Source organism: Silurus meridionalis, chromosome 20, assembly GCF_014805685.1.
Source record: "Silurus meridionalis isolate SWU-2019-XX chromosome 20, ASM1480568v1, whole genome shotgun sequence".
Taxonomy (NCBI): Eukaryota; Metazoa; Chordata; class Actinopteri; order Siluriformes; family Siluridae; genus Silurus; species Silurus meridionalis.
Window position 1 is genome coordinate 19,363,206 of NC_060903.1, and position 20,000 is coordinate 19,383,205.

General features: G+C 43.9%; 3 protein-coding genes and 1 long non-coding RNA gene across 5 annotated transcripts in view; 3 read left to right on the forward strand and 1 right to left on the reverse strand.

The window, feature by feature from the left end:
• Nucleotides 1-693, forward strand: part of LOC124403267 (secretory phospholipase A2 receptor-like) — a 4,580-nt gene extending 3,887 nt beyond the window's left edge. The window contains 2 exon segments of the mRNA XM_046876931.1: nt 1-75; nt 214-693. The exon segment at nt 1-75 is cut by the window's left edge and continues 123 nt beyond it. Coding sequence (XP_046732887.1) covers nt 1-75; nt 214-587 — 449 coding nt within the window. The 3' untranslated portion in view covers nt 588-693.
• A 3,671-nt stretch (nt 694-4,364) lies between these two features.
• pnrc2 (proline-rich nuclear receptor coactivator 2) lies at nt 4,365-6,541 on the reverse strand. Of its 2 annotated transcripts, none has more exons than XM_046876689.1 (3): nt 6,360-6,541; nt 5,565-5,793; nt 4,365-5,104 (listed from the first exon to the last, which is right to left on the reverse strand). In XM_046876689.1, the coding sequence occupies exon 3, from the start codon at nt 5,081-5,083 to the stop codon at nt 4,670-4,672; it is 414 nt and encodes a 137-aa protein (XP_046732645.1). In that variant the 5' UTR covers nt 5,084-5,104; nt 5,565-5,793; nt 6,360-6,541; the 3' UTR covers nt 4,365-4,669. The 2 variants fall into 2 exon arrangements, with proteins under 2 accessions (XP_046732645.1, XP_046732644.1); XM_046876688.1 differs by having other exon boundaries at nt 6,157-6,541.
• Nucleotides 6,542-6,547: 6 nt separating this feature from the next.
• Nucleotides 6,548-10,029, forward strand: LOC124403100. Its single transcript, XR_006928836.1, has 2 exons — nt 6,548-6,691; nt 9,174-10,029. It is a non-coding gene; the product is annotated as an uncharacterized LOC124403100 (long non-coding RNA).
• Nucleotides 10,030-11,768: 1,739 nt separating this feature from the next.
• On the forward strand, nt 11,769-18,138 carry akirin1 (akirin 1). Its single transcript, XM_046876687.1, has 5 exons — nt 11,769-12,237; nt 13,120-13,245; nt 17,329-17,463; nt 17,544-17,615; nt 17,715-18,138. Exons 1-5 carry the CDS (start codon nt 12,033-12,035, stop codon nt 17,723-17,725), a joined length of 549 nt encoding a protein of 182 aa, XP_046732643.1. The 5' UTR covers nt 11,769-12,032; the 3' UTR covers nt 17,726-18,138.
• The last annotated feature ends 1,862 nt before the right edge of the window (nt 18,139-20,000 follow it).

The window sequence follows — 20,000 nt, forward strand, 5'->3', positions numbered from 1 at the left end:
GTGTATCACTGGGGTTTGGAGGACAATGGCATTCAGTGCCATGCAGTAATAATTTTCAATACACTCTGTGCTACAGTAAGTGATGTTTTTCCAAACAGTACATTTCTCTCAGCAGTCTTGTGTATTTACACTAGAACACAGCTGGTGTGAGTCTCTGTCTCTGATATCACTCTAAATCCTCCTCCTCCTTCTGGGGTTTTGTGTGTCCATCAGCTTCCACCATCCATGTGAGTGATGTGGCTATGAGCTGGGAGAAAGCTCTGGATTACTGTCAGCACGGGAACAGGGCTGGAATTCTCAACATTGATTCTGAAGCTGAACAGAAGGAGTTGGAGTCTGAGCTCAGGAGGAGGCGTGTCCCCGCAGGGTCTCTGTGGGTGGGGCTTGTACAGAGCCGACTCTTCGGGTTCTGGTTTTGGACCAGTGGGAAAGCTGCGTTTCCGTACTCTAAATGGGATGAAGGAAAAGCACCTGAGCATCCGCTCTCTCAGCACTGCGGCGCCGTCGATCCTCAGAGAGACTTCAGATGGAGAGATTTAAACTGTCTGTCTCACCACAACGCTGTGTGTCTCCTGTGTTCTCCCTGAACCTCTACACACTCACTTCACTGCAGCGCTCTACAGTAAACCTTTAACACACACACACGCACGCACGCACGCACGCACGCACGCACACACACACACACACACACACACACACACAGTGTCTTTAACACACACACTCTTCATTCTTTAACACACACACACACACACACACACTGTCTGTAACACACACACAGTGTCTTTAACACACACACACACACACACACACACACACACACACACAGTGTCTTTAACACACACACACACACACACACACACACACACACACACACAGTCTTTAACACACACACACACACACACACACACACACACACACACACACACACACACAGTGTCTTTAACACACACACACACACACACACACACACACACACAGTGTCTAACACACACACACACACACACACACACACACACACACACACAGTGTCTTTAACACACACACACACACACAGTGTCTTTAACACACACACACACACACACACACAGTGTCTTTAACACAACAATTGTACAAGATAAACATCAGTCTCAACAGTTTTGATTTGATATCTACAGTAATGTTTTCTGTATTAATCAGTTTCACTCTGAGATGTTACACATTACCTGCATTTATACTTTTAATCTTTATTTTTGGAATCTTTTAAACATTTTATATTTTAAACATCAAAATCACCCAATGCTGAATTATGGGTTTATAATCACCGTGTTTTAAACCAGTTATAATCTCTCTCTCTCTGTAATAATGTTTTATTGAAATAAATATTCTGAAACATGCAGTTTATTACTTTTAAAATTCCATGAAGGTTCAGTATGAAACAGGTGAAGATAATCACCTCCTCCAATACACTCACCTGTGTGTCCACAAACATCAACTCCATTCCAATTAAACCCAAACATTCAGTCTGACATTAAACTACTAAATAAATCTAATCTTAGACATTTAGATGACAGGATTCAAGTCATGATGATCCTCAACATCAGACTAATAAAATAAACATCATAAAAACATGATAAAGCTTTAATAATAGAAAAACTGTACATTTTTTAACTATTTACTAAAATAAAGTTTTGAAATCTCAGGTCTTCCTGCTGATATCTGACTTCTTTCTCCTGCTGACTGTAACTACAGAACAAACATCTCAGTGAGTACAGCAGAAGGTTGGAGCCACAGAACATCTCCCTCAGGTGTGTTCATTACTGAGTAAAGTACGTGTGCAGGAGGTGAGAAGGTACTAAACTGTGCAGTGTGAAGGAAAGTGTGAATGTGGTTTATTCTCCATCTACTGAGATGAAGAATTTAAGTCTGAGAGGTTCTGACCCAATTTCGACCCCAAAGCCCAGAATCCTGACCCCCTCACCAGGACTGCAGGTTCACACTAAACATCACATCACATCACACACTCACATGCACTTCAACATGAAGAAACACACACAGTTTGGGGGGAAGGGGAGGAGTTTATTTATTTATTATTTTTGTAAACCAAATTAGACTGTAAACATTTACTACATTTCAATAATAATGATTATAATAACAATAATAATTATAATAATAACAATAATAATAATAACAATAATAATAATAATAATAATAATAACAATAATAATAATAACAATAATAATAATTATTATACTAATAATAACTATATTAATAATAATATTAACAATAAGTATTATATTAATAATAGCTATAATAACTATAATAATTATAATAATAATAATAATTATAATAACTATAATAATTATAATAATAATAATAATAATAATACGGCCTTCAGACTTTAATCTAAACAAGACTTTTTTCATGTTTGGGACGAATACAAAGCCAATTAACAGGGAAGAGACTGACACACACACGCACACACTCACACACACACTCAGGGAAAGCTGGAGGTTAATAATTGGGTGGTGTATTCAGGTGTGTGTGGAGGAAAAAACCCGACCTGCGCGCACGCACACACATCAAATAAAATCTCTAACTTTTTTCTGTTGTAAAAACTTTGTTCTGACAATCAGAGTGTGTGTGTGTGTGTGTGTAAAAGTCTGATGTTTTAAGTAGATTTATATATTTTTTTACTTTGCACATGCAGTGTGTGTGTGTTCCTCTGATGCATGTGCAGGATCACAGCAGACACTGGAGACATCGCTGACTGATTTCCACACGCTACAGGCAAATATTTTCTTTCTTTTTTTTTTAAACAAAAATAAGTTCAGCATCTGACTGGAGGCACGTTTTACTGCGTGACCAGAGTTCAGTGTTTTACTAAAAATATTTTCTCAGCAGGTTTGAAACAGTCCTGCGTTTAATATACAATATTCTACACTTTAATACATTTCATTATTTACACGCCTCCAAACAGTCGTCCTCCAGCTGGCCGTTAACACACACACACACACACACACACACACACACACGCACGCAGACACACACACACGCACGCACGCACGCACACACACACACGCACGCACGCAGACACACACACACACGCACGCAGACACACACGCACGCACGCAGACACACACACACGCACGCACGCAGACACACACACACACGCACGCACGCAGACACACACACACACCTGCACAGACACACATACACACCTGCACGCGCACGCACACACACACACACACACACACACACCTGCACACACACAGACACACACGCCCACAGACACACGTGCGGAATAAAAACAGTTTCTCATTACACACTCGATACGGACACAAGGTGCGAGTTAAAATGAGTGTAACACGTCTAACACTTTGGCCCGTTTAAAAACGTAAACAGTATAAAAGCTACAGCAGGACGCTGACGTCACGTCCCCGCAGCCAACGAGGACCGACAGCGAGATGATCAACACCCCGTGTCTCGTCTCCACACGCCGTCCTCCAGATCACTCACCACCGCCGTTCAAAATCTCCTCACTGGTGTAAACCCAGGTGTGTGTGTGTGTGTGTGTGAGCGCATGCTGAGGCCCAGTGATGATGATGATGATGAAGATGAAGGCTGTACGCAGAGCCCTTAAAAGAGCTCCATTACACGAGTCTGTACATCGTACAGGTAGCAGCACAGCCTGACGTGTTTCAGATGATCAGCACATGCGTGGCAATGGTCATGTGCGTGAACGTAAACAAGTCTGATTGGTGGGAAAAAGCACCAGAAGGGGACAGTGATTATTTACACACCTGGTAGAATTTCAGCCCCCAGAGTTCACACGCACAGCGCCAACTATAAACCACAGGAGCAGAAAGCACACGGTGTGTGTGTGTGTGTGTGTGTGTGTGTGTGTGGAGGTGCAGGAGGAGGTAGAGGAGGTGGTGGTGGTGTAGGTTCAGGTGGGGGTGGTGGGGGAGGTGCAGGTGGTGGAGGTTCAGGTGAAGGTAGTGGAGGAGGTGCAGGTGGTGGTGGTGGAGGTGCAGGTGGTGGTGGTGGTAGAGGTGGTGGAGGTAGAAGTGGTGGTGGTGGTAGAGGTGGTGGAGGTGCAGGTGGAGGTAGTGGAGGAGGTGCAGGTGGTGGTGCAGGTGGAGGTAGAGGTGGTGGAGGTGCAGGTGGTGGTGGTGGTAGAGGTGGTGGAGGTAGAGGTGGTGGTGGTGGTGGAGGTGCAGGTGGAGGTAGTGGAGGAGGTGCAGGTGGTGGTGGTGCAGGTGCAGGTGGTGGTGGTGGTGGAGGTGCAGGTGGAGGTAGAGGTGGTGGAGGTGCAGGTGGAGGAGGTGGAGGTGCAGGTGGAGGTAGAGGTGGTGGAGGTGCAGGTGGTGGTGGTGGTAGAGGTGGTGGAGGTGCAGGTGGTGGTGGTGGTGGTGGAGGTGCAGGTGGTGGTGGTGGTGGTGGAGGTGCAGGTGGTGGAGGTGCAGGTGGTGGTGGTGGAGGTGCAGGTGGTGGTGGTGGAGGTGCAGGTGGTAGTCCCTCCTGTAAGGCTGCAGAGACATGACGTCTGCACTAAAACTTTAAAAAACTATGTACAGAGGAACCGTTTGCAGAACCGATTCCTGCGTAAAATCTGCATCACGCCGCTACAGCGTTACAGGAGGGGCGGAGCCTGGCATGAAGTCTTAGCGTGATGGTTTGTGTGCGTGTTTCATGCCTGAACTTTGAGGAGGCTCTTTAACTGAAAGGCCATCATCTCACGCCGATCGCAGGGAATCATGGGAAGGGAAACCCAGTGACTGGGGGGTTTGGGGAGAACGCTGGGCGAAGGCGGCTCGCTGAACTTGGCACCGGCGTAGGCGTGGCTGCACTGCGTGGCCAGGATGTTGTTGAGGTGAGTCACGGCTCCGCCCCAGCACTGATCACTGTAGGAGAAGCGGACCAAGCCGGCGGTCTTCTTCTCAACCAGTTTCTCAGGAGGCGTCTGAGCTCCAGGAGGCACGGAGAACGGGGCAGGGTGCTGGTTCCGGCTCCTGGGCTTGGCCTTGCCCATGGCGTGGTGCTTTTTGGGGGTGAAGCGATCGGGGTGGGGAGCAGGAATGTTGTATCTCTCACCACCTCCCATTCTGATTCCGCTGGATGTCACCTGGTTACATCACAAAGGTAAAGTGGGGATTGGAGTCTGAGGTGTGTGTGTGTGAGAGAGAGAGAGAGAGAGAGAGAGAGTGTGTGAGTGTGTGAGTGAGAGTGAGTGAGAGTGAGTGAGAGTGAGTGAGAGTGTGTGTGTGTGTGTGTGTGTGTGTGTGTGAGAGAGAGAGAGTGTGTGAGAGAGAGAGTGAGAGAGTGTGTGTGTGAGTGAGAGTGTGTGTGTGTGTGTGTGTGTGTGTGTGTGAGAGAGAGAGAGAGAGAGAGAGAGGTGTGTGTGTGTGTGTGTGAGAGAGAGTGAGTGTGTGTGTGTGTGAGTGAGTGAGAGAGTGTGTGTGTGTGTGTGTGTGTGTGTGTGTGTGTGTGTGTGAGAGAGTGAGTGTGTGTGTGTGTGTGTGTGAGTGAGTGAGTGTGTGTGTGAGAGAGAGTGAGTGAGTGTGTGTGTGTGTGGTACACTATACCTTTTTGTTGTTGTATAATTGCCTTTACACCACTTTCTCCTTCTCCAGGTCTCCTCGCCGATGTGTCTCCAGGTCCTCGGAGTAGTCCGTCTACCCCTCACTGTGCAGATGTTCAGCCTGGTGTGTGTGATGTTCGCGGTGTTCATGCGCCAGAAAGCGATGTTTTGTGGTGAAGCCGAGCTGCACATCCACACTCCCACACAAACACAGCTCAGGGAAGCCCTGAGACCTACACACACACACACACACACACACACACACACACACACACACACACACAGGGGTTAGTTATCAGTTCTGCACAGCTGGATTGTCATGTTCCTGTTCCAGATGTTTATAATGGAACACGGTGTGATCTCTGAGAAACAGAACCTACACTCTGGTTAATTACATTCTTCCACTCATTAAACTTGACCTTAATAACTATCATTAAATTCTTACAGGGAATTTGTGTGTTTTAAACTTTATACAGAAATAAATTGATATAAAGGGAAATTTGCAGAAGACAAAGTTGGAGCGGAACCAAAACAAAGAGCTTGCGCTCACAATATGGCGACTATACAGAAGGTTAGTGTTTTTATTTTCCACTCACATTCAGGAAACCCCGCCTCCTGCGCGATGATTGGCCAGGACGGCGTATTCCCAACCTTCCAGCCAATCAAAACACAGAGCGACAGACCACCGTCCAATCTCAACCCAGGAGTTAAAAACGAAACTGATGTAATACGGGTGCGGAAAGATAACGCGAGCTAGTTTTTCTTTGCTAACAAAGTGCAAGACAAAAGCACGAATTACCGACTTCCTTTAGTATCGGGGGGACACCAATTAAACCCTCTTCAGCTGCGCGGTGAGGAAGTTCCTTCTCTCAAGAGTGTAGCGCTTCTGGATCCGGACTGAGGACTAAAGACTGAGGACGAAGGTGTGCACTGCTTTCCTCTTTTCTTTTCTTTCTCTCTCTCTCTCTCTCTCTCTCTCTCAACAAAATGGCTCTTCAGTCTTGGAGTAGCGCACAGAAACAGCGACCAATCAGCATCGAGCTCTCTCACAGAGCAGCCAATAGGAGGCCGCGACCCGCTTGTTGCTGCCTTCGTTACGTCACGAGCTTCTAGACAGTGACGCAGTTTAAAGTAAGGAAACTTTTTCCTTCTGTAGTTTTTATTTTATTGTTTAGTGTGAAAGAGGCAGATGTAGAGGACAGCGGTGTATGGAGACAGATGATCTTCTGTGGAGACTCCTAATGAGAGAAGCCGAAATAAGAAGTTTTTATTTAATTGTAAATTTTACTGCAAAGTATTTATACTTTTACTTTTACAAAGACAACACAAAACAAATACACAAAACACAAAATAGCGCCGCAAGTAAACCTGTTGTATATTTTACACTGCGGTGTGTAAAAGAGAAAAGTACAAAAATGTAAACAAAATGTGCAAAAGAGCAAAAAGCAGCAGTCCAGGAGAGATGTGCAAAAATGGCATGTAAACAGTTCATAATGAAGTGATGTAAGTGGTGCTGAAGACATGGATGTGTGTAGTGAGTACGATTGTGTGTTTAAATCTGGGTTGTGCAGATCAGTCACACAGTTGTGAGTGTGTTTGTCCGTGGAGCAGTTTGGGCAATACGCAAACTGCATTGGGGCCGGTGAGGGTGGAAGCTGGGTCTTGATGTGCCTCATGAGGGGCTTCTAGAGGCACTTCATCACGATGGGTGGAATAACAGTACTGAATATCACACATGAATATCACTACTGAATAACACTACTGAAAATCACTACTGAAAATCACTGCTATAAATCACTACTGAATAACACTACTGAATATCACTACTGAATAACACTACTGAATATCACTACTGAATATAACTACTGAATAACACTACTGAATATCACTACTAAATATCACTACTGAATATCACTACTAAATATCACTACTGAATATCACTACTGAATATCACTACTGAATAACACTACTGAATATCACAACTGAATATCACTACTGAATATCACTACTGAATATAACTACTGAATATCTACTGAATATCACTACTGAATATCACTACTAAATATCACTACTAAATATAACTACTGAATATCACTACTGAATAACACTACTGAATATCACTACTGAATATAACTACTGAATAACACTACTGAATATCACTACTAAATATCACTACTGAATATCACTACTAAATATCACTACTGAATATCACTACTGAATAACACTACTGAATATCACAACTGAATATCACTACTGAATATAACTAGTGAATATCTACTGAATATCACTACTGAATATCACTACTAAATATCACTACTGAATATAACTACTGAATATCTACTGAATATCACTACTAAATATCACTACTGAATATCACTACTAAATATCACTACTGAAAATCTACTGAATATCACTACTGAATATCACTACTAAATATCACTACTGAATATAACTACTGAATATCTACTGAATATCACTACTAAATATCACTACTGAATATCACTACTGAATATAACTACTGAATATCTACTGAATATCACTACTAAATATCACTACTGAATATCACTACTAAATATCACTACTGAATATCACTACAGAATATCACTACTGAATATCACTACTGAATATCACTACTAAATATCACTACTGAATATCACTACTGAATATCACTACTAAATATCACTACTGAATATCACTACTGAATATCACTACAGAATATCACTACTAAATATCACTACTGAATATCACTACTGAATATAACTACTGAATATCTACTGAATATCACTACTAAATATCACTACTGAATATCACTAAATATCACTACTGAATATCACTACTGAATATCACTAAATATCACTACTGAATATCACTACTGAATATCACTACTGAATATCACTACTGAATATCACTACTGAATATAACTACTGAATATCTACTGAATATCACTACTGAATATCACTACTGAATATCACTACTAAATATCACTACTGAAAATTACTACTGAATAACACTACTGAATATCACTACTGAATATCACTACTAAATATCACTACTGAAAATTACTACTAAATATCACTACTGAATATCACTACTGAAAATTACTACTGAATATCACTACTGAATATCACTACTAAATATCACTACTGAATATCACTACTAAAAATTACTACTGAATATCACTACTGAATATCACTACTGAATATTACAGGTGATGTGGTGAATAAACTCTACACTCAAGACCAAAGTGCTGAATTCAGTTCAGTAGAGATGAAGAGTCTTGTGTTAAAATCCTGGAACTGAATAGTAGTTATTACATTTATACAGTAAAACTGCTTTAGTAAAACATCAGTTTTTTGTTATATAGTTAAAATGTGTAAAACACATGGTCATGTTTCATTTCAATAACTTATTAATTGTTTGGATCTGAGGGTTGATCATTTAATTCGTAGAATATTTTTATATTTTAACTAAGGCTTTGCAAGTTAACGCGTAATTATCGCTTAACTCATTTATTCATTAACACATACATTGTTTTATTGCACATTAATGCAGTTGTTATTTTTTTTTATCATTTTAAAAGTCTGTTGCTCATTGGCTCTGAATACACATACAGACAAACCATGAGTGATGGGATGGAGGCATCTTCATCCGTACTTGGGATGGTTATCACACGTCTCAAACAAGAAGAGCATTTGGGACGACCGTAAGACTGCGACGGCGCTCACAGGAACCGGAAAAGAAAAGAACTGGCGAGTAAACAAACATGGAGAAAGGTAAAGAACTTAAACTTCTTTCAGACGTCGGGTTTTTCTCAGAGAAACAAGTGGAAGAAAAACCATCAAAGCCACTGAAGAAAAGGTTTTCCCTATTGGCTGTTTCATCAGAGTCTGATTCTGAACAGGAGGAAGACTCAGTTGAGAAACGTGTGCGTGGATACAGAACGGAGCCCACCATCAGTTCAGAGTCGTGTCCATTAGAGTGCTGGTCCACACATGCAGGCTCTCACAGCAGGCTGGACATCGCACAGAAGTACCTGGCCACACCCGCAACATCTGTATCTTGGAAGTTCCTTTTCTCTTGCTGGTCATATTGTACAGAAGAAAAGAGCTGCTTTAACATCTGAAACTGTAAATGTACTTGTGTGTCTTAGCAACTGGTTTGGTGCAGAGATGTAAAAAAACTAAAGTTGTAGGAATTGACAAACTGCACTGAAAGTGTTTTCTGTCTGTTTTTGACTGAGATTGTCGAAAGGAAATCCAGTAGAAACATGGACTTCACACACGAGTCTCCTGCACAGTAAATCTAAGCTGGGAACTGTTTTTTTGATGATTGGTACTGAACCGAGACTGGTTATGCTGCTACCTGATAAAAGAAAAATTTTTCTGTTGCTACCTGTTGAAAAAAGAAAAAAAACAGATAAATGTTAACTCAGAAGTTGCCTGTTATAAAGTTATGTGTTTGTGGTTATAGATTCTGTGGGTAATTAGTTTTTTATAACAAACAGGATCTAATCTAATGCAGTACACAGTGAAATGAGGCAACGTTCCTCCAGAACCCTGGTGCTACATTAAGCAACATCACACAGCATAATTCAAGTCAAGTTTATTTCTATTGCGCTTTTCACAACAGACATTGTCTCAAAGCAGCTACAGAATTGTAATAGTTAAGGTGAATGGTGTGTGGAGTTAAGGACTAAAGTAAGTGCCCTCACCACATAAAGTGCATCGTGTGCAAACAGTGCAGACAAAAAAAACAGATCCGTCAAGAGATCCATCCTCATCTATTCTCACTTCACACTTCCAGATCAAACGTCTCTCTTTCTCTCTCATCTCTCAGCCAGACAGAGGTGAGCACACATCTGTTAATCTGTCCTAACACTAACCCTCAGTGATGGACCATGTGGGCTTCTACACACCTGATGGTGGACGTGGTGGAAGATCTGAAGCACTGTGATGGTACAGATGAGATGAAGAGGTGTAGAATGGAATTAGTTTAGAATATATTGTATAATACTGTACACTGCACAGATTTTAAGTATAAAATATTATAATGAAATGTGAGTGCATCCTGAAACAAGACAAAAACAAGCTAATTTTCTGTTCGGTATAAAAGTGAACTGATAAAATGTGGAATTTTATTGTGATTTTTACACGCTGCTTAAGTACTTTTGATATGTGTAAAGAATAATAGTGACCTGCAAAACTCAGCTCTCTCACATGCTGCAGTACATTTCATTTATTTGTCCTCATTAGTTTATTTAGTAATAAGGGTATACAAACTTTTGCAAACATTTGGCCATACACATTTATGTATGAAATCTAGAAGCACCAAGAATCATGTTTTTCCTCTAGTTAGAACTTTACAATCAGAAAGCCTTCCAAACTAGAACCCTGTAGCCAAGAACCCAAGAAGAAACCTGGTGAGGAACCCAGTGAGCTGGAACACACACACAGAGAACATTATAAGATTAGATTAGTTTAGACTCAACTTTGTCACTGTGCAATGTACATGTACAGAGAATATACAGAATACAGAATAAATCAGAATCAGGTTTATTGACACACACAAGGAATTTGGTTCCAGGCGTTAGTGTTAATAACAACACACTCAGCTGTGTGGAACGTCCAGCAGTGCAATGAGAAACGTGAGTTATGGATGGTGAAAAATACACAGAAAATAAGTGTAGATTTTAAATAATAACAGAAACACTAAAAATAATGTATCCATCTTTTATTATTCTTTAATTAACTCATACACTCTTCAATAAACTGAGTTCAAAATACGCATCTTATTATGTGTTATTCAAATCAGAGACACACAACATTTACAATACAATTACACACCAATTCTACACACCAAAAAGAGAAAACTAAACACACCAGATAGATAGATAGATAGATAGATAGATAGATAGATAGATAGATAGATAGATAGATAGATAGATAGATAGATAGACGGACGGACAGACAGACAGACAGACAGACAGACAGACAGACAGACAGACAGATGCAGACCAAAAGAAGGAACTGAATATAATGTCTTATAATTAAAACGGTAATAAGTGTTTTAAAAGAAATCTTTAAGCTTTATCAAATCAAATAAACATGTATTTGTCACATACAGGGTACGACAGGGTATATGTATACACACACACACACACACACACACACACACACACACACACAGGAAATGTGCTGTACTGGAGGAAGTATGTAAAGAGGAAGCAGTACACCCCCACACGGGTTACATGGTACAGTCCGCCATTGTGACGCAAAAGCACTTCGGTACGACACTGGGGATTGGCGAATCCAAATCGGAGAGAGTGTGGGGGGGGAGCTGTAACCGCCGAGCTGATAAAGAAAGCCTGAGGAGAGCGCGACGGGCTGAAAGAGAGCGGAAAAAGCGCTGATTTGATCGAACTTTTAAGCTTTGAAAGCGCATCAGCTGTAAGTTTTTCCGCCTCTGTGAGAACATGGCGTGCGGTGCGACGTTAAAACGCTCCATGGAGTTTGAGGCCCTTTTGGGCCCCCAGTCCCCGAAGCGCCGGAGGTGCAGCCCGTTAGCCGGAGCCGCTGCTACACCTTCCCCTCAGAGGTGCAGCCTGAGACCGCAGACGGAAAGCCCCGCGAACCCGGTGTCTCCACAGGCCGTGAGTGGAGAGAACAGGCTAACGCCAGGTGAGAGCCGAGTCTTCGTGTCCGGGTTCCATTAGACCTCCATGGCGACCTGTCCTCGGGCCGAAGTCCGAATACTCTCCTCTCTGACCCTTTGTGCACTACAGAAGCCCTTGTATGAGCCCTACGTAGGGCACTAGTGCAGGAAGTGGGTCGCGGTTTGGGATTGAACCTTTAGCGAGCGTTTTGTAGCTAGTTTTTGGTTTTGAATTGACACATAATACGCCAATGTTCTGCCTTTAATCTCCATATAAACACAAACAATAAAGCCAATGACTTTAATAAAAAGATAATTGGCTTCAACATTGGCTTTAAATATAAATGATTTCTCCATATTTGTTGAAATTGTAGTTTAAATATTCTGAATTACAGCATCAACGCGGTGTAGCCTCTCGCTAATGAAGCTAGCAGCTATAGGCTAACTGTTGTTGTTGTTAGATCTGTTCTCAAACATACAGAAATACAAACTAATCCGTTTTTTATAAACCTCATACAATATAAACAACGCATTTATCTCCTATTTACATTTAAACTGTAAAACCAGGCAGTGTTTCACTACAGATCAACACGCCACTTTCATGCTAACAATGCTAACAGCTAACCAAGTCGCGAGGGTTTCATCAAACTGATGATAAACTGCGGTCACGTGACCAAACATATACCCCAGAATAAAGGGAAATAAATAACTATATATATTTATTACGTCATTTACTTTCAACAACTAATACTTTTATCTTAATTTAATATTATTGAACTGTTACACACTAAACCGTATCACAGTGTACTGATTTAAACCTGCACTACCATCAGAGGAGTCACCACCTCCTGATCAGAGTGAGTGAACTGTGTGTGTGTGTGTGTGTGTGTGTGTGTGTGTGTTTACAGAGCAGATCTTCCAGAACATTCGACAGGAATACAGTCGTTACCAACGGCGACGGCAGCTGGAGGGAGCCTTCAACCAGACCGAGACAGGCGTGTCTGCTGAGAGCTCCAACCCCAGCTCTCCATCAGGTCAGAGAGAACACACACACACACACAAACACACACACACACACACAGAGCTCTCCATCAGGTCAGAGAGAACACACACACACAAACACACACACACACACACAGAGCTCTCCATCAGGTCAGAGAGAACACACACACACACACACAGAGCTCTCCATCAGGTCAGAGAGAACACACACACAACACACACACACACACACACAGAGCTCTCCATCAGGTCAGAGAGAACACACACACACACACACACACAGAGCTCTCCATCAGGTCAGAGAACACACACACAGAGCTCTCCATCAGGTCAGAGAGAACACACACACACACACACAGAGCTCTCCATCAGGTCAGAGAGAACACACACACACACACACACACACACACACACACACAGAGCTCTCCATCAGGTCAGAGAACACACACACACACACACACACACACACACACACACACAGAGCTCTCCATCAGGTCAGAGAAAACACACACACACACAGAGCTCTCCATCAGGTCAGAGGAACACACACACACACACAGAGCTCTCCATCAGGTCAGAGAACACACACACACACACACACACACACACACAGAGCTCTCCATCAGGTCAGAGAACACACACACAGAACTCTCCATCAGGTCAGAGACACACACACACACACACAGAGCTCTCCATCAGGTCAGAGAGACACACACACACACACACACACACACACAGAGCTCTCCATCAGGTCAGAGAGAACACACACACACACAGAGCTCTCCATCAGGTCAGAGAGAACACACACACACAGAGCTCTCCATCAGGTCAGAGAACACACACACACACAGAGCTCTCCATCAGGTCAGAGAACACACACACACACAGAGCTCTCCATCAGGTCAGAGAGAACACACACACACACACACACACACACACACACACACACACACACACACACACACACACACACAGAGCTCTCCATCAGGTCAGAGAACACACACACACACACACACACACACACACAGAGCTCTCCATCAGGTCAGAGAACACACACACACACACACACACACACACACACACACAGAGCTCTCCATCAGGTCAGAGAACACACACACACACACACACACACACAGCTCTCCATCAGGTCAGAGAGAACACACACACACACACACACACACACACACAGAGCTCTCCATCAGGTCAGAGAACACACACACACACACACACACACAGAGCTCTCCATCAGGTCAGAGAACACACACACACACACACACACACACACACACACACACACACACACACACACACAGAGCTCTCCATCAGGTCAGAGAAACACACACACACACACACACACACACACACACACACAGAGCTCTCCATCAGGTCAGAGAACACACACACAGAGCTCTCCATCAGGTCAGAGAGACACACACACACACACACACAGAGAGCTCTCCATCAGGTCAGAGAACACACACACACAGAGCTCTCCATCAGGTCAGAGAGAACACACACACACACACACACACACACACACACACAGGGCTCTCCATCAGGTCAGAGACACACACACACACACAGAGCTCTCCATCAGGTCAGAGAAAACACACACACACACACACACACACACACACACACAGAGCTCTCCATCAGGTCAGAGAGAACACACACAGAGCTCTCCATCAGGTCAGAGAACACACACACACACACACACACACACACACACACACACACACACACACAGAGCTCTCCATCAGGTCAGAGAACACACACACACACACACACACACACACACACACAGAGCTCTCCATCAGGTCAGAGAACACACACACACACACACACACACACACACACACACACACACACACACAGAGCTCTCCATCAGGTCAGAGAACACACACACACACACACACACACACACAGCTCTCCATCAGGTCAGAGAACACACACACACACACACACACACACACACAGAGCTCTCCATCAGGTCAGAGAGACACACACACACACACACACACACAGAGCTCTCCATCAGGTCAGAGAACACACACACACACACACACACACACACACACACACACACACACACACACACACACAGAGAGCTCTCCATCAGGTCAGAGAAAACACACACACACACACACACACACACACACACACAGAGCTCTCCATCAGGTCAGAGAGAACACACACACAGAGCTCTCCATCAGGTCAGAGAACACACACACACACACACAGAGAGCTCTCCATCAGGTCAGAGAGAACACACACACACAGAGCTCTCCATCAGGTCAGAGAGACACACACACACACACACACAACACACACACACACACAGGGCTCTCCATCAGGTCAGAGAGAACACACACACACACACAGAGCTCCATCAGGTCAGAGAAAACACACACACACACACACACACACACACACACACACACACACAGAGCTCTCCATCAGGTCAGAGAACACACACAGAGCTCTCCATCAGGTCAGAGAGAACACACACACACACACACACACACACACACACACACACACACACACACACACACACACACACACACAGAGCTCTCCATCAGGTCAGAGAACACACACACACACACACACACACACACACACACACACACACACACACACACACACACAGAGCTCTCCATCAGGTCAGAGAAAACACACACACACACACACACAGCTCTCCATCAGGTCAGAGAGAACACACACGGAGCTCTCCATCAGGTCAGAGAGAACACACACACACACACACACACACACACACACACACACACAGCTCTCCATCAGGTCAGAGAGAACACACACACAGAGCTCTCCATCAGGTCAGAGAACAAACACGCACACACACACACACACAGCTCTCCATTAGGTCAGAGAGACACACACACACACACACACACACACACACACACACACACACACACACACAGGGCTCTCCATCAGGTCAGAGAACACACACACACACACACACACACACACACACACACACACACACACACACACACACACACACACAGGGCTCTCCATCAGGTCAGAGAACACACACACACACACACACAGAGCTCTCCATCAGGTCAGAGAGAACACACAAACACACACACACACACAGGGCTCTCCATCAGGTCAGAGAACACACACACACAGAGCTCCATCAGGTCAGAGAAAACACACACACACACACACACACACACACACACACAGAGCTCTCCATCAGGTCAGAGAACACACACAGAGCTCTCCATCAGGTCAGAGAGAACACACACACACACACACACACACACACACACACACACACACACACACACACAGAGCTCTCCATCAGGTCAGAGAGACACACACACACACACACACACACACACACACACACACACACACACACACACACACAGAGCTCTCCATCAGGTCAGAGAAAACACACACACACACACACAGCTCTCCATCAGGTCAGAGAACACACACAGAGCTCTCCATCAGGTCAGAGAACACACACACACACACACACACACACACACACACACACAGCTCTCCATCAGGTCAGAGAACACACACACAGAGCTCTCCATCAGGTCAGAGAGAACAAACACGCACACACACACACACACACAGCTCTCCATTAGGTCAGAGAGACACACACACACACACACACACACACACACACACACACACACACACACACACAGGGCTCTCCATCAGGTCAGAGAGAACACACACACACACACACACACACACACACACACACACACACACACACACACACACACACACACACACAGGGCTCTCCATCAGGTCAGAGAGAACACACACACACACACACACACACAGCTCTCCATCAGGTCAGAGAGAACACACAAACACACACACACACACACAGAGCTCTCCATCAGGTCAGAAAACACACACACACACACACACACACACACACACACACTTGTTTATGATGATGGAGATCTGTATGAAGTGCTGTGGGATTTGATCCTGAATGATCTTCCCTCTATTCATGTTCATCGTGCAGTCAGAACTTCTTCACACTGAGCTGGAGTAGTGATGGACCATGGATTCATCTTTACCTATTGATCCTGTTTCTTTTTTATCTTCTTTAGGTCCTTCATCACTGAAGAAGGACCAGCCCACATTCACCCTGCGACAGGTGAGCTACCTGTGTGAGAGACTCCTCAAAGACCATGAAGAGAAAATCCGTGAGGAGTACGAGCAGATCCTTAACACCAAACTGGCAGGTACTGTGTGTGCGTGTGCGTGCGCGCGTGTGTGTGTGTGCGCGCGCATGTGTGTTGATTGTGTTTTCTCTCTGTTACAGAACAGTACGAGTCATTTGTGAAATTCACACAGGATCAGATCATGAGGCGGTACGGAGCTCGACCTGCCAGCTGTACGTACACACACACACACACACACACACTCACACACACATTATCATTACTTATTATGAAAAATGTTCTGTAATTTATAAACCGTGTGTGTTTTTCAGACGTATCTTGAAGTTCACAGATGGATGACTACAGGCCAGCAGCATGGTTGCTGCAGTATCATCTCTCTTTCTCACACACACACACACACACACTCTAATCCCTCGTTCTTTTTTTAACCCTGCTCGGGTGCTCTGGTTCCTTCATGTTCATCCTCTGTTGTTTCTCCTCCTGAAGCCCAGCTCCTGAGCAGTGGTGAATAAACGCTGTTCTGGTAACACCCCCTCCCTTTTTATTTTTATTTTTTTAAATAGACAGTAAAGTGAAAGTGTAAATGTTTCTGAATCTGCCGCTCCTCTGACTCTCTCCACTCTTCTACTTCCTGTTTCCGACACGAGGGATGTGGATATTTTTATTTTCTTTAATCTTTTAATTTTTTGTTATTTGAAAATAAAGGTTCGGTGGTCTTCTCGTCCGTGTCCTTCACTCGATTCTCAGCTGTTCTGATGATGCATTTTAAAATTTTAATCATGAACAGAATAAACACCACTGTTCTCTCACTGCACCACACACTGCATCTCAGCATCTTGCATCCCTCACACTGCATCTCAGCATATCTCACTGCATCACGTACTGCATCTCAGCATCTCTCTTCCTGCGTCACACACTTCATCTTTCATACCTCACACTGAATCTCGGCATCTCTCTGCATCATACACTGCATCTCAACATCTCATATACCTCACACTGCATCTCAGCATCACTCACACTGCATCTCAACATCCCTCACACTGCAGCTCAACATCTTGCATCCCTCACACTGAATCTCGGCATCTCTCTCTGTATCACACACTGCATCTCGGCAACCCTCACATGGCATCTCTCACTGAATCCCACTGTATCTCAACTTACATTCCTCACACTGCATCTCAGCATCTTGCATCCATCACACATCTCACACTGCATATCAGCGTCTCTCTTCCTGCATCACACACAGCTTCTCTTACTACACTGCATCTCAGCATCCCACAAACTGCATCTCTTTTACTGAATCACACACTGCATCTCAACATCTTATATACCTGACACTGCATCTCAGCAGCTTTCATACCTCACACTGAATCATGGCATCTCTCTGCATCACACACTGCATCTCAACATCTCATATACCTCACACTGCATCTCAACATCTTATATACCTGACACTGCAGCTCAGCATCTTTCATACCTCACACTGCATTTTAGCATCTCTCTGCATCACACACTGCATCTCAACATCTTATATACCTGACACTGCAGCTCAACATCTTTCATACCTCACACTGCATTTTAGCATCTCTCACTGCATCACAAACGCTGCATCTTACATCCCTTACACTGCATCACACACTGCACCTCGGCATTTTTCATTCCTCACACTGAATCACACACTGTATCTCAGCATCTTGCACTGCATCACACACTGCACCTCGGCATCTTTCATACCTCACACTGTATCTCGGCATCTCTCACTGCCTCACACACTGCACCCCAGCATCTTACATTCCTCACACTGCATCTCAGCATCTCTCACTGCATCACACACTGCACCTCAGCATCTTATATTCCTCACACTGCATCTCAGCATCTCTCACTACATCACACACTGCATCTCAGCATCTCTCTTCCTGCATCACACACACTGCAGCTTACATCCCTTCCCTTACACTGCATCACACACTGCATCTCAGCATCTTACATCCCTCTCAATGCATCACACTGCATCTCAGGACTTTACAGCATCCTTCACACTGCATCACAGCATCTTACAACATCCCTCCTACTGCATATCTTACAGAATCCCTCTCACTGCATCACACATCCAAGCTTCAGGATAAAGAAGTTGAAAATTTCAGTAACAGTATTTATGACTGGCGTTACACCAAAATTATCCTTATTTCCTAAGGATTTTACTTTAAAGTGTGCGCACGCCCTCTAGTGGCGCTGTAAGTGTAGTTTTACGGGGATCAGTGAGGAATTTGATGAAGCCCACAATGAAAAAAGCTGTTGGTGAGGACACGAGACAAAAAGGGCAGTTTCACAGTGTCGCCGTCAGCAGCAGGAAACAGATGGAATAAACACGTTTAACTTTCAAATCAACTACATTAATAATCACTTCAGTCTAAAATCTGCACATTAGTGTGTGTGAAGAACATTTAAACCATCAGATCAACAGTGAATAAAAAAACACCACTGCAGTAAATCGACAGTTATTAAACATGTATAAAATAAAAAATTATCAGTGATCAAGAAAGAAAATTAAATAAATAATGAAAAAAATAAATCCACAGAAATCACGTGACCGAGAG

Coding starts and splice junctions, on each gene's coding strand:
- pnrc2 (XM_046876689.1), bottom strand. CDS start 5,083: ATGGGAGGTGGTGAGAGATACAACATTCCTGCTCCCCACCCCGATCGC.
- akirin1 (XM_046876687.1), top strand. CDS start 12,033: ATGGCGTGCGGTGCGACGTTAAAACGCTCCATGGAGTTTGAGGCCCTT. Junction 13,246..17,328: donor CAACCCCAGCTCTCCATCAG/GTCAGAGAGAAC, acceptor TATCTTCTTTAG/GTCCTTCATCACTGAAGAAG. Junction 17,464..17,543: donor CCTTAACACCAAACTGGCAG/GTACTGTGTGTG, acceptor TCTCTGTTACAG/AACAGTACGAGTCATTTGTG.